The sequence below is a fragment of the Corythoichthys intestinalis genome, chromosome 19 (genome assembly GCF_030265065.1).
Source record: "Corythoichthys intestinalis isolate RoL2023-P3 chromosome 19, ASM3026506v1, whole genome shotgun sequence".
Lineage (NCBI taxonomy): Eukaryota > Metazoa > Chordata > Actinopteri > Syngnathiformes > Syngnathidae > Corythoichthys > Corythoichthys intestinalis.
The window spans coordinates 40,822,792-40,838,202 of NC_080413.1; the positions used below are offsets into that span (position 1 = coordinate 40,822,792).

The following is a 15,411-nucleotide window of genomic DNA, read 5'->3' on the forward strand; positions in this document are numbered from 1 at the left end:
CCTGGGGTGCAAGATGCCCCTTCACCATGTGTGGGGAACACTGAAGCCGTTTTTCTCCAGTCATCTAGTAAATTCATGAGAAAAAAGTTGATTAAAAATATGAGATGGATTACAAATTTAAAGTTCTAATAAGAAAGTGGAAACATTAGGTTATTATTAGAAAAAAGTTATTACGAGATCATAGTAATAGAAAAAAATCGTAATCTAAGATTAAATTTCTTATGAGGAAAAAGTATGATGATCAAAGGTGGGTAGGAACGTGTTACATTTACTTGGGTAACTTTTTGAGAAAAACGCACTTCTTAAGAGTAATTTTACCACACAATACTTTTAGTTGACTAAATTCATGAAGAACAAAATCACTCTTACTCCGCTACTTTAGGCTACACTAGAGTTGTTACATTTTCCCCTCTTTATTGTACATATATTTTTTTTTTTTTTCCAGAGACACCAACAGTAGCGCTACCTGTTTCACCAATGAGAATTCGCAACAATAAACACATGACTCCATTATACCATTCAGAGGTAACAATGTTTTTTCTCCACTAGAGGGCATTTGTCATTGTGTTCTCGTCTGAATTCAATGATTTTTATGTCAACTTTTGGCATAATACGGTTATGTAATTGGCTCAGCAAACTCAGTAGGGATCCCCAACCACTGGGCCAGGGACCGGTACTCGTCTGTGGCGCATTAGCTACCGGGCAGCAGAGAAAAAAATAAATCATTTGTTAATGACCGCAATCTGGCCTGTGACTAATCTGAGATTTGTGTACATCGCTCTCTAGTGGTTGGCCGCCATCACTGGGGTGTTTGCACACTAATCGGAGCCCAGCGTCAGTCAATGTCAACAGTAACGTTAGCTGCTGTGCGCTGCGCGCGGCTACATCTTTTGACACCTTTTTTTACGGGGAAAGTCCACCTGCTGAGCCAGAAGAGGAGCCTACAACCAAGTCCATTCTGCATAATATGTGGTTAAAAGCTAGCAAACGAAGCAACAAAAGCGAATGCCTTGAGAGCTTCCTACCTCGTGGCATTGGTCATAAGTACAGTAGATTCGGGAGGAGAACATAGAACGGCTGCTGGGTTGGCGACCACCTCGCAAGCCACAATACTGTACTTTTCTCTCAAGGATTACAATACATACGCAAAGCACGCATATCTATCAGAAACAGGGCGCTGCAGCCCAGCGGCAGAAAGAAATGAAAATTGCAGCGCGGCCCACTTTAGTTGGCTAAAGTGGATATCTGCAGCCATCTAAGTGGTGGAGGGTGGCTCTCGAACAAGCTGATAAGCAGCCTGTTGGAGCGAGGAGCGTCAGTAACGGTGTAGCTACACTTGCGGGGTTAAAAAAAAAAGCTGTTTATTCATATGTCAAATTTGTAAGAAAATACATTAAATGGTTATGCTCGGCACGTATAATTGGTTGCAAAATCACAACATAGGCTATGTAATCTATCGAGATAAAAACGAGTCAGCTAAATTACAAGATGCGGCAAAAAAAAAAAAAAAAAAATACAGGTTTTTTTTTTTTTAAAGTTATACTGTATCTTTTACCAGGTTATACTAAGGATACATACAAATATTACAGTACAATATGGCATCTCTTTTAATTCCGTTTAATTTTATATAATGGTAAATGGACTGTACTTATATAGCCAATATAATATTGAATAACGTATTAGCAATTTCATAGTTAATATTCGATTTCACATGTCAAAAACAGGTCAAGAAACCCTCAAACTCAAGAGAAACATTTATGCTCAACAGAAAAATATATTCAAATATCACTGGAAAGTGAAAGATGATTGATAGACTAGCAGATAAAAAAAGTCACATGCTAAAGAAACTTTTGATCCCTCAGCATTAGGGTGTTTTGTTTTAGCTATCAAAGAATGATTCTTTTCTTCAACAATGATTTGAATTGCAGACATTTATACGTAATATTGCTTGGCCTTTTTTCTGAATATTGATTTTAAAAAATAATAATTTTTATGTGGATTTGCTGTGGATCTAGCATGCTTCTATTTGCTTCTTCACTTCTTTAAAACAAGGCTTTTATGTGAAAATATGTTGTTGCATCGTTTTTGGTTTGCAGCAATCTTTACATTTCATTTATTTACCAGTTTTTATTGTTGTTCATTGGTGATACAATCATTGTTGAATAAAAATAAATTTCAAATGTGAGCATTAATATGTCTTTGCGGGAGTTTACTCTAATATGGTATGGGTTGATCAGAGTCCTGGGCTGTTTTTTAGTCCGAGTCCACCCCTGCCTCGTGGCGAGCTGTATTGCTAAGTCAAGAAATTGCCAAGTTATGGGAGAAGCCGCTGTTTAAAAAAAGTTGATCCAGCATCTGGTGAGTTACATTTTCCCTGCACTTAATGTTCGTCTTAGCCCTGTCGTGTTATTTTATATTTACTGTTATTTTCTGCTACACGTTGCCGGTCTGTGAAAAAAAAAAGGCCCATTTCAAACCGGTCTGTGGCGCAAAAAAGACACTGGGCTATAGTACAGTATAATAATAACATTTCATATAGATGAAATTGTGCGGAGAAAAAAAATACACCATTATTTAAAGGTTCAAAGATTAAGGGCCGGAATGCTTTTCCAGTATAAGATCCTGTTTCGGTACATGGTGCTTTGATTCTGAAAATATGATAGCAATTTATTCATTTCCTTATGATTTAAAAAAGTCAATGTTTGCGTGATCTTCAAAATATATTCCATTTCACTCTGCATAATATAAGTCATTAGTACATATTTTTCTGAATGTATGTTACTTACATCTTTATTATATATATATATAAAGTAAATGTTTACATTAACTTAAATCTTAATATACATCCTATGTTCTTAAGTAGATAAAATTGAGATTTGGCATTTAGGAGGCGAAATGAGGGAAAAACAAAAATTAGGGGATGGAGGTTGGGGTTAACTTTTATTGTTGCAAATCATTGAAAAAATACAATTTTGAATGAAAATCTGTTTTTGTATGTGTTATAAAAATAACTGCTAAAAGTTTTCTTTGCATTTCAGTAGTTTAAGAGGTTTGACACCCCCCCCCCCCCCCCCCCCAAAAAAAAAAAAAAAGAAATAAAAAAAGTAAATTAAAATAGAAATATGAGAAGGAGTTCCGGCAATAAATTCTAGCCACTTCCACCCCTGGTAATAGTATTTAGAAGTAACGTTAATTTTAGTTGAGTAAAAATTTGGGCTACTCTACCCACCACTAAATATGAAAAAAAAAAAAAAAATCACAATATTACGAGATTAAAATTCTAGTATTACAAATTAAAACACACTTGGTTGTTTTTGCTATTGTTTTGACTTTTTCCACACAAAATCTCCCATAACGCATGGAGCAAAACCGTGCAAGAGTGTCATCATCTGAGGAGGGCGTGTGGGGGAGGTAAGGTACGTCATCTGGACGTCGCCGAGTGGGCGGAGTCTATATAAAAGACCTCCGTGGCTTTTCCTTCCCTCCACAGACGACGACGTTCTGTCCGGCTCTCTTTCCATCTAAGCTCTTTCCTCTATCCTCGCTTCCTTCCTTCTTGTTTGCCAACATGGCGGCAGTTCGGACTCTCAGGAAAATGTGTCAGCACTCTCACCAGCACCTGTGTCTCCTGCACACGTCTGCCTCGAGGTGAGCGCGCCGCTATAAACGCGTTACTACTAGTAGTACATGATTGTCGGCTTCCTCCTCGATCGCTGTCCCTTCTTGGACGAGCAGATCACTACTTTTGCCGGTTTCGGGGCCTCGCAAGAGGAGTAAACGTGCATCTCCATGTGGGAGAGCGCCGTCTAGCGGCACGCCGGTATTACAGCAAGGTGGCTGATGAAATCAGCTCCAGTGTTTGCACCTTGGCAGCAAAGTGGTACTGTCAGCAGGGTTAGGTTAGGAAGGGTACAACTTTTTTCTTGGAATATTGCTTTAGTCTCCTAATTTCGATATATTACGACTTTATTCCCAATATTGTACGATTTTTTTCTCCTTTCATTTTGTAAAGGTTAGACATGTATCTCGTAATATTAGGACTTTAATCTCATCATGCTTTTTTAATCTTATGATTTTGTTTTTTTTTTCCCACGTAAATTAGGATTTTATTCTTGTGATAGTACATTTTTCACCTAATATTACAATTTAAACCTCGTAATAGTATTTTTTTTCTCATGAAATTACGACTTTAATGCGGTATGACTTTTTTCCTTGTATTATTACGACTTTTAATAGTACTTTTTTTCTCCTAATGTTACAACTTTAACAGCATAATATTACGACTTCAATCACATGATCGTATGACTTTTTTTCCTCATAGTATCATGGCAGTAGTCAGAATATTATTTAATCTTGTAGTAGTACGACTGTTTTCTCGCAATATTACAACAGTAATTACGACCTAAGTCGTGTCGCGTTACATTTTTTCTCGTCAAATTACGACTGTGATCCCCTAATATTATGACTTTAATTTTTCTCCTAATATAACAACTTTATGATTTATTACCACTCATGTGACTGTATTGCTACATCTAATTGGTATAATGTAGTCATGTGATTATTGTTGTAACGTCTGATCGGTGAAATTGGTAGAGCCGTCGTGCTATCAAAAATCAAGTAAGTAACTTGAATCTTGATTTTTGTTAATTGATTTTTGATTAAGTCAAGAGTTGCCTTTCTTCTTCAACCATCTATTCAACTAAAATTTTGAAGTACGGTGTGCTAAAACTACTATTAGAAGTACATTTTTCTCCAAGAGCTACCCAAGTAAACGTGACAGGGTAAATTACTGCCCGCCTCTGCCTGCAAATACAGTGCGCACTGACAGAAGAGGCTCTAAAATTAGTAGGTATGTACTGTATGTGGACAGTGCGCTAGCTGCTTTAAAAAAAAACAAAAAAAAAAACAGCTCAGCTGCCCTACAGTGTCATTTACTGTGCGATGAGCCAAACGATAACTGTAGCCAACTTATACGCTTACATAATCAAAGAAAGGATGCCAAGCGCTGATGTAACTGGACTTCACTATAGAGCTGACTTGAGGAAGAAAAATGGCACTTAGCTACATTCCAAAAGGCTTCCATTGAACTGTATTGCCATCAGATGGGTAGTAACGAGTTACATTTACTTGAGTAAATTTTTGAGAAAAATGTACTTCTAAGATTAGTTTTACTAAGCCATACTTTTTACTTGAGTAGATTTGTAAAGAATAAACGCTACTCTTACTCTGCTACTTTGGGCTACATTAGTCGTTACATTTTACCTCTTTTTTTCTACATATTAGATTTTACTTTTTTTTTTTCTTCCAGGGATGCCAACAGTGACTCAAACAGTTTCACCAATGAGAAGTTGCAACAATTATTACATAACTCAATTATACTAATCAGACTCAAGCTTGCCATTCTATGATCACACCGGCATGTTTAATGACGTGGCATCTTTAAAGCTCTGTAAAAAAAAAAAAAAAAATTAAGTATTTGACATGGACCACCCCGTCAATTTGACTTGAAAGCGTGGATTTTAATCTCTCTCCCAGTTTTTATTTGGCACCGTTCGACCAAGGAAAACCGGAGATGATTCTTTTAGTTTCATAATAGGAATTATATTTTCTCCACTAGAGGGCACTCATGTTTTTTGGACGAATAATGCTTCATTTTTTTCTCTCGCCGGAATTCAATGTTTTTTGTTGTTGTTGTATTTTTTTGGCCTAATGTGATTTTATGTAATATGTTATAGTAAAGTATATTAACACTTTGTGCTGAGAAAAAAAATACCATTGTTTAAATTTAAAAAAAATCTGACATCTTAAGCAGTTCTTCACAATGTTAGTCATTACATGAGTATTCTTTTGACCAAATACCTTTTTACTTGCACTTGAGTATTTATTTATTTTTTTTGATGACTACTTAATATTATTTTGAAGTAAGTTTATTTTGGGGCATTTATGGGCCATTTCCTGTTAATTTGGGGTCACCTTCTGTCGATTTTGAGGTATTTCCAGGAGGTAACTCATCAAGCACAGCGTCCCCAGGCAATTTCTTCACAAATGGCACAATTTTCTCGTTATTTCTGATATTATATTTTTATGTGAATTGGCTTTTTTTAGGCAGGAAGCAGTGGTGATCTCAGGAAAGAAGCTGGCCCGGCAAATCCGGGACGAGGCGCGCGCCGACGTAGAAAAGTGGATGTTGGCCGGACACCGGCGGCCTCACCTCAGCGTCATTCTGGTCGGCGACAACCCGGCAAGCCACTCCTACGTCCTCAACAAGACACGATCGGCCGCCGATGTCGGTGAGTCATCGACTGCTCATTCTTTCCTTTTTCCCCAAGAACGTGGCAGTTAGAATACCTGACTGCCCCAAAACCAAGTGAAATTGACCTGAAATCAAAATGAAGTAACCGGGAAATACCCCAAAATAACAGTAAGGGACCCGGAAAAGCCCCAAAACCCACAGAAAATGACCTGTAAAAGGACAAAAATCAACAAATGATCCCAAATGGACAGGAAGTGACCCTGGAATTTCCCAAAATAAACAGGAAGTGACCCAAAATCAACATGAAGTGACGTGGAAAAGCTCCAGAATCAAAAGAAAGTGACCAGAAAATGCCAGACCAGAAATCAACATGATCCAAAATGTACAGGAAGTGACCCTGGGATGCCCAAAAATGACCCAAAAATCAATAAGAAGTGACCTGGAAATGACCCAAAATAAAAAGTGAGGAATAAACAGGAAGTGACGGAAAACTCTTTCTTCCTCAGGAATCTCCAGCGAGACCATCCTGAAGCGCTCTGACATCAGCGAGGAAGAGCTCCTGGACCTCATCTTCAAGCTCAACACAGACCACCGCGTGGACGGCCTGCTGGTGCAGCTGCCTCTGCCGGGTGAGAAAAGCGGGCGAGGTGAGAAGTCTGGCGGGGCCGAGAAAGTTAACCTTCTTCCCGGCTCCCTTGTATCAGAGCACATCGATGAGCGTGCCGTCTGCAACGCCGTGGCGCCCACCAAGGATGTGGACGGCTTCCACGTGGTCAACGTGGGCCGCATGTGCCTGGATCAGTCCAGCATGTTGCCGGCCACGCCTTGGGGGGTGATGGAGATCATCAAACGCACGGGCATCGCCACCGTGGGCAAGAACGTGGTGGTGGCGGGCCGCTCCAAAAACGTGGGCATGCCCATCGCCATGCTGCTGCACACGGACGGGCGACACGAGCGACCGGGAGGTGAGACCGCCGATTTTGTCTCCCTCTGGCGTCGTCATTCTGAAAGAAGCGCCCCGTCATCTCGTTAATGGCGCTATTGTTTTTTAATGACAAATAAAATAAATTGGCAGGAACACATTTTAAAAAAATATATATGTAGGACTGTCAAACGATTAAAATTTTTAATCGAGTTAATCACAGCTTAAAAATAAATTAATCGTAATTAATCGTAATTAATTGCAATTCAAACCATCTCTAAAATATGCCATATTTTTCTGTAAATTATTGTTTGAATGGAAAGATAAGACACAAGACGGATATATACATACAACATACTGTACATAAGTACTGTATTTGTTTATTATAACAATAAATCCACAAATGGCATTATTAACATTCTTTCTGTTAAAGGGATCCACGGATAGAAAGACTTGTAGTTCTTAAAAGATAAATGTTATAGTTACAACTTACAAGTTATAGTAATTTTATATTAAAACCCCTCTTCATGTTTTCGTTTTAATAAAATTTGTAAAATTTTCAATCAAAAGTAGAGTTAATAGAATAATAATAAGAATGAAAATAACAATAATAAGAGTAGAGTGACCAAAGTCTGAGTAAGTTTTAAATGTATTTTGCATAGCTATTTTGATTGGAAATGCCAGTTCACTTTGCATTGTTGTTTAACTGTGTGAGAATAGGGCCTCATTACTACAGACTGAAGTGCTTTTCTTTTTGTGATCTTTTTTTTTTTTTTTTTTTTTTTTTTTTTTTTTTTTTTTTTGAGAGATAGGAATATTATTTTTATGCTTTCACTAAATGATACTTATGTTTGTTGTGAAGGAGTTGCCGAAGCTTATGCCAATAAACAGCGCGGTCCAAAGAACGCCTGTGTCCATTCGCCTTTATAACATATATATCTCTGTACATATCTTACCCAAAATACAACAAGAGACACATAATTGCCACTAAAAGAAAGAATACTTACAGAAATATGTGTGGAGCAAAAATGGCACAATGCAACAGCATAAATGTCTCACAACTACTAATTCTCCCACTAATAGAAGGAATAACATTAGTATGGAACGGCGCTGCCCCCAAGCGGCCGGTTGCATTCTCTTCACTCTTAATTTCCATAAACGGCGTCATTGTAATCTGTTTGAGGCAATGCGTGAGCGGGTCATTCATTGTCTGCGTTAATTGCGTCAAATATTTTAACGTGGTTAACTTAAAAAATTAATTAACGCCCGTTAACGTGATAATTTTGACAGCCCTAACATAGTTCTTTAAAAAAAAACTCATTTTAAAATTAATTCATTTTATTCATTACAACGAATAAAACGGATTGATTTGTCTATTGCAAGTAAAGAGAATTTCATTTTTAAAAAATTCTTTTCATGGATTAATGGGACTAAAAATATTTTTAATATGTGTTTTTAAATTTGTTTATTTTTGGTGTATTTTATATATTGAAAATAAACAAGTTGGCTGGAAAATATGACCAAAAAAAATGTTAATATAAAATATTTTTATTTTTTTAATGAAATAAGTGGCGAGTAAGTACGGTAAATTGGTTTCACAGCAGTGTCATGCTCCAAATATGCTGCCACCTCCCTCAATGGCACTATTTTTATCTTTAAAAAAAATTAGAAAAGAAATAAATTGGCTGGAAAACATTTTTTTTTAATATAATTAAAAATATATACATAATAATTTAAAAATGGATTGATATTAGGGTTGATGATGTTACAAGAATGGCTACATGAACACGAAAGAAAAAAATGCATTCCCATCTTTCATCATGAAAAAAGGTTTTGTTTCTACATTCTTTAATTATGAACGGTCAGACATCATAAGCAACATTGTTTGTACGCTTTTGACTTAAAAATGTGCCACTAGGTGACGCCACGGTGACCATCTCCCACCGTTACACTCCCAAGGATCAACTCAGACAACACACTCAAAACGCCGACATTGTCATCGCCGCCGCAGGTACGAGCATCGACTACTCACTACAGTACGCATGCTAATACCGCATTAGTATGTTAGACATTAGAACAGCGGTCTCAAACCGACTCCACAAAGGGCCGCAGTGGGTCCTGGTTTTTGTTCCAACAGATCCAGCACAAACAGTTCAACCAATGAGGTTTCTACTAACATAAGCAGCACCTGATTGCAATCAACTGATTACACTTGTAAGAAACCAGATTGGTGAAAAGGTATTTGTCTCGTTTGGTTGGAATGAAATCCAGTACCCCCTGCGGCCCTTTGAGGACCGGTTTGAGACCACTGCATTAGAATGTTAGCAGCAGACAAATTAGCTTGCTGTTTTTTTCCCCTCCATCTAACAAATCTAACACCACATTAGTAGTTTATCTTAGCTCATATGCTTCACTTGTGCAAGGAGAGTATACAAGTTTGCTAGCTTAGTTCATACGCTAATCATGTATGCTAGCAGACTACACACATTGGCTAGCCCACTTTTCCCTGGTTTCCCTCCTAATTTGGTATTAGCTTTTGTTATCTTAGCTCATGTGCCAATCCCAAATGCTAGCAGAGGACAAATTTGCTGGCACGCTTTTTCCGTTTTCTCTCCTTTGAACAGCGGACATTATTTTATTAGCTTAGCTTATGTGCTAACCACTTCGCCTCGGAAACAACACAAGTTCACGAGTTTAGCTCATGTGCTAACCCCTATGTTAGCCGAGTATGAGTTTACTAACCTACTTTTGTCTGTTTTCCCTCCTTCAAACAACGCTAATAATACGTTAGCTTAGCTCATGTTTCTTCTTGATTTTTTTTTTTTTTCTTCCTCTGGTCATTTTGGAACTTGCAACCAGTCCATTATTTCTTAGTATTCCCTATAACAGTGGTCAGGAGCCTTTTTGACCAAGAGAGCCAAACACCCAGCATATTTTCAAATTGATTCAACAAATGCTATACAGTTTGTGATCGATATCGCTCGCTCTCGCTCTCATACTGTATATTATATGTTCTATTGTAGTCAGTCAGTTTTTTGAGCAGCTTTTTTCTTGAGCACATTTGAATGCATCACACAGCGTCATACTCGGCTTTTACGGGCAATCCCCAAGTTGTGATTGAATTTAATCTTGAGGAAACAACGAGTAAAGCCTAACATCATAACTTTGTTATAAACGTTGCTCATTTGCGCACTCACCACTTGGAAAATAACAAATACAAACATGGTGTGGTGCTGTGTATATTGCCTGGAAGGGAAAACTACAACCAGGGAGAACTATGTTTGCATAACATTGGCCAAGACAGGTAGAACCTCTCAGGGAAGCCGTTTTCATGAGTCATGAAAGTGAAACCGATGGCGCGGCTGTGAGATTGGGGTACCATGCAGTTCACTTTCGTTTCATTTTCCCCGACACATTTTTATATATACTCCAGATCGCTCGGCATTGAGTTAGAGGGGCCAGCCCAGCTGCTGGTTGTGCGTAGACTCTGTAAAGCCCATCTCCGTGCAATCCGCGATGAGATTACCACCACTGGGCACCGAATTGAAGCATATTATTGCATAGTACATTTGAAATATCCAAGAATAATGTGTGAATGCACCATTAGATCATCACAGCGCCTTCATGCAAAGCGAGCCGCCCGGTTCCTCATTTAAGATTACGGGCTGGCGGAGAGCCAGATGCACTCATCAAAATAGCCAGATATGGCTCGCGAGACATAGGTTCCCGACCCCTGCCCTTGCATATCAGTGCCGTATCGGGCCCCTTTCCAACACTAGTATCGGTAACTGTGCGACACTAATCTTCTTTTACAGGAATTCCCAATCTCATCACCGCCGACATGATTAAAGAAGGGGCAGCCGTCATTGACGTGGGCATCAACAGAGTGCGAGACCCGCTCACCGGAAAGAGCAGGCTGGTCGGGGATGTCGATTTTGAAGGTATGTGCAAGTGTTATTAAAATTTTATCTCAAGGTCGACTTATATAGATGTGGACTTTTTTCAGTGTTGTGTTTGGCAGCCCTTTTAAATTTTGTCTTAGTCTTTTGTACTGTAATAATTATGCGTTTTAGTCCCATTTTAGTCATCGCAAAATGTGTTTGTCTAGTTTTAGTCGACGTAGACTAACAATGTTTTCGTCTGGAAAAATTACATGTTTTTACTCCAAAAATAAATGTTTCCAACTTTTTCAAATCAACATTGACAATACATACTCAGCAGGGAAACAGTTCATCATTTTCAATAAATTATACCCACCTGGACGCCACGAACATTACGTAAAAAAAAAAAAGTTTAAGAGGACATTCGCCGTTAGAATTTGTGTAAATTCCAACGTGAATGCTATGCTAACACTACGAGTTCGTTTAGTGTGTGATGATCACTCAGCACAAACCTTTAAAGGCTAAAGCAACATTGCATGTTCTCTCTGGCTAAGATAAGAAAACAAATGTTACCGTGTGTGCAAGCCTGGAGACTGGAGAGCAGCAGCACATCACATGAATGACACAACCAGGCACTGCTACGATGCAGGCTAACTAAACATACAATCCCACACATTGTGAAATCGTGACAGAAACTATTATGCATTTTCGTCTCGTTTTAGTCTCGTCAGACGAAACTTGGCACTCATCTCATTATGTTTTAGTCTCCCGAAATGCGTTTTTAGCTTGTTATAGTCATTGAAAAAGTGTTCGTTGAAAAAATACTTTTGTTCTGGTCATCGTTGACGAAAACAACACTGATCGGACGGACCGTAACAGACGATGAATAAGATAACTGTAATGGCCTGTGATTGGGTCATGAGCATTCTCGTAAAGATCAACCGATATTTTGACTGGCCGACGTGTACTTTTTCCAAGATCGCCCGATATATAGCCAGTATCAAATATATAGCCAGCATCAAACGTGAAGCACCGGGGCCCGTGGCGGGCCGCTGGTCAGTTTTTGACAACTAGGTACGTTTCTGGGTTTTTTTTCCTCACCCTTAAAGAAGGCTTTTTAAAAATTACAATTTTAAACTGGTAATATGACTCGCATGACTTAATTCTCATAATTTTATGACTAACCTCCATCAACGGAAGATCTCTTAGCGGAAAAACTCACTCTTGGGAAGATAATTCATGTGTAAAAAAATATATTTTTTAAATACTGTACTCGTATCACAATGTGAAATGCCTACGTTATCATGCGAAGATTTGCGTCCTTTGGTTTAATGGGGACGGGATTTAATAAGCCCAGGCTTCTCCCGTCAGCCCTTGTCTTTTCTTCGGGTTAAATAATAATATCACAATGCTATCTTGTAACTGTCAATTACTGGTGCACGATAATTATTGGTCCGATAATTATTGGTCCGATAATAGGAATTATGACGTCATCCCGATAAATCCAATGACATTTATAATAGGACCGATAATATGTACTGTTCTGGCTTTGCAGTTTACACAATAGTATGGGAAATCGGTTGACCATTTGCGGGGCATTGCTCCCACCTGCTGGTTAGAATAATTCAATGCACCTATTTTTTGTTACAGTAGTTTGGTTCAATCACTTACACATTGCGGTGTCTACCTGTAGCATTGACAGTCGTGAATGCTTTCTGTTACGTTTCCGCCTCGGAAATATATGCAAGTATTTTATGTTTACTATTACATATGGATGTGCAAAATATGTTTACTTCTGTGCTGAAGGGTCATATGTACAGAACTTCATAAGTTGTGTTATAGAAGCCAGCCATTGCTTTAGTAGCTCAAGCTAGTGTGCTATGCTATACATATAACAGTTGTGTATATAAGTGTATTGTGCAGTATGTTGTATATTGAGTATTGAATATGTGTATTTTTCTGTTGTACTTTCACAATATTAAGACGAGCGTCTTCCCATAAAAGCAAGAAAAGATCAAGCCTTATGGTTTATGGAAGTGCATTCATTCTTAGCTGGCTGTCGGGCAGTGCAGAAGTGAAACGCACTGTTTTGTCCATCGCATTATGAAAAATCTGATGAGCTCAGAGGCAAATCTATGTTGAATCCACCACTTTTTTTTTTTTTTTTTTTTAACCTCCAGGTGTTCAAAAACGCAGGTAATATATTTTTTAAAATTATACATTTATTATCGGTTATCGATATCGGTATAGGCTTTGAGGAGCAGGAAGTTATCGATATCTGTATCGGTTTCAAAAAATGGATATCGTGCACCCCTACTGTCAATGATAACGATGATGACAATAAACAACAACAACAACTTTTTTGTCGTACTTTAATCTCGGAATATTCATTCATTCATTCATTCATTTTCCATGCCGCTTTTTCCTCACGAGGGTCGCGGAGGTGCTGGAGCCTATCTCCGCTAACTATGGGCAGTAGGCAGGGGACACCCTGAACTGGTTGCCAGCCAACCGCAGAATATTACAACGTTATTATTGTACTAATACTACATCTTTAGTCTCGTACTGTAACGACTTTAATCTCAAAACATTACAACTCCTGACTTTAATTGGGCAATATTATGACCTTGATCTCGTACTGCAACCACTTTAATTTGGTGGCATTACAACGCACGATTCTGGTAATATTCGAACTTTATTTCTCGTGGTAATACTACGACTTTAGTTTCGTAGTCTTATTTTTGTTTTTAACCATATGTCGGTGGTGATAGGAAAATGTTTTTAATGTCTATTTTTTAGGTGTGAGACAGAAGGCGGGCTTCATCACACCGGTTCCTGGCGGCGTTGGGCCTATGACGGTGGCCATGCTCATGAAAAACACCATCAAAGCAGCCAAGAACGTCCTGCTCTATCCCCCGGAGAGGATCCGCATGGCGGCCGCATCCTAAAACCAACAAATGGACATCCAAAACACCAAAAACATTCCACCGCCTGTTACATTTTTGTTTTGAGGCCGTTCCTCGTCCAATCGCGGCTTGACTGTTACTTCCTGACGAGATCCAGTTTTCGGACTATTTGTTTTGGAACAGAATGTTTTATTTATTACCAAGTATTTGTGATATTTGATGCTGCGTTCACACCAAAGTTGAAGCGTCACGCCTAAACAAAAGTCCAAGCACGTCAAACCAAACAACTTCCGATTCACGTCACGTCGACATAAGCAATCTTTCAGCTTATGACAGAACCACTTTTTTCTTGTAATATGACTTTAATCTTATCTAAAATTACGTAACATACGATTTTTTTGTCCTCGGAATATTACGTAAATGACATAACTTTTTAAATCTCATATTAGGAATTTAATCTTGTACTAATACTATGACTTTAATCTCATAATATTACATTATTCTTGTAATATTGCAACTTTTTTCTCATAGTGACGGTATATGACTTCATTCTTGAAATATTACAACTTTACTGTATAATCTCGTAATATTACAACTTAAATCTCATTGTTCAATTTTTTTTTGTGTGTTTGGGCTTTTGTTGAGCTGACCGGCAGCTAATTACAGTTACAGCTGAAGGAGAAAAAGTATTTGATTGGTCACTCCCTCATCATCACAGAAAGATCAACCCGAGCAGCGCGTATCATTCATGCGGGGTTGGGCCTATTTGGTCAAAATAGGACGCTAGCCGCTCATCTGTCGCCCCTCCAACGTGGGATGACACTTCGGAATGGGAAGCCATCACTTTATCAGAATAAAAGTCGTCTGGTGTGAATGCAGCCTTCTGGTCCGTGGGTGGCAGTGTTGAGTCGACAACTACAGGAGGAGCGAGTTGTGAGCAGAGCAGTACACAAAAGCTTTAAACATTCACTAATGCCTTTGGAAAAACTCCAATAAATATTCACAACTATTCTTGATGGTGTCTCAACTCTTCTTGTCACCAACAAATGACCTCCTTCCCAATTTTATTAACAGAGACATTCCTTACATGTAGTGTTGCCTACTGTCCCTTGAAAAATACTCGTCCAGTATTCAGATACAAAAGTATGTGTCCCTTATTAAGCTTATAAGCCTTCAATTGCTGTTGAAGGAATCTGACCTTTTAGCCAGATTGCCGGAAACGTGCTGGCGCAGAACCAAAGATCCGGCCAAAAGGCCAAACGCCGCACGTTCACCTTAGTCTTAACCCCGTGTACTGAATCAATTTCGAAAGCTGGAGCAAGGCTTCGAAACACAAGTTGAAAATTTATTCTGAGTTAACAGAAATCGTAATACAAAACAGAGGGACCCAGGTGAGGATCCAAGGTCACTATATCACAAGTCAACAAAAGGTTCCCGAGAAAAAAATGA

The 15,411-nt window shown here is 38.5% G+C and overlaps 1 protein-coding gene across 1 annotated transcript; it reads left to right on the forward strand.

Moving 5' to 3' along the window:
* The first annotated feature begins 3,457 nt into the window (after positions 1 to 3,457).
* Positions 3,458 to 14,973, forward strand: mthfd2 (methylenetetrahydrofolate dehydrogenase (NADP+ dependent) 2, methenyltetrahydrofolate cyclohydrolase). The gene is made up of 7 exons (XM_057822888.1): positions 3,458 to 3,648; positions 6,106 to 6,290; positions 6,760 to 6,882; positions 6,958 to 7,218; positions 9,094 to 9,186; positions 10,991 to 11,116; positions 13,856 to 14,973. The coding sequence occupies exons 1-7, from the start codon at positions 3,569 to 3,571 to the stop codon at positions 14,002 to 14,004; spliced, it is 1,017 nt and encodes a 338-aa protein (XP_057678871.1). The 5' UTR covers positions 3,458 to 3,568; the 3' UTR covers positions 14,005 to 14,973.
* Positions 14,974 to 15,411: the final 438 nt, after the last annotated feature.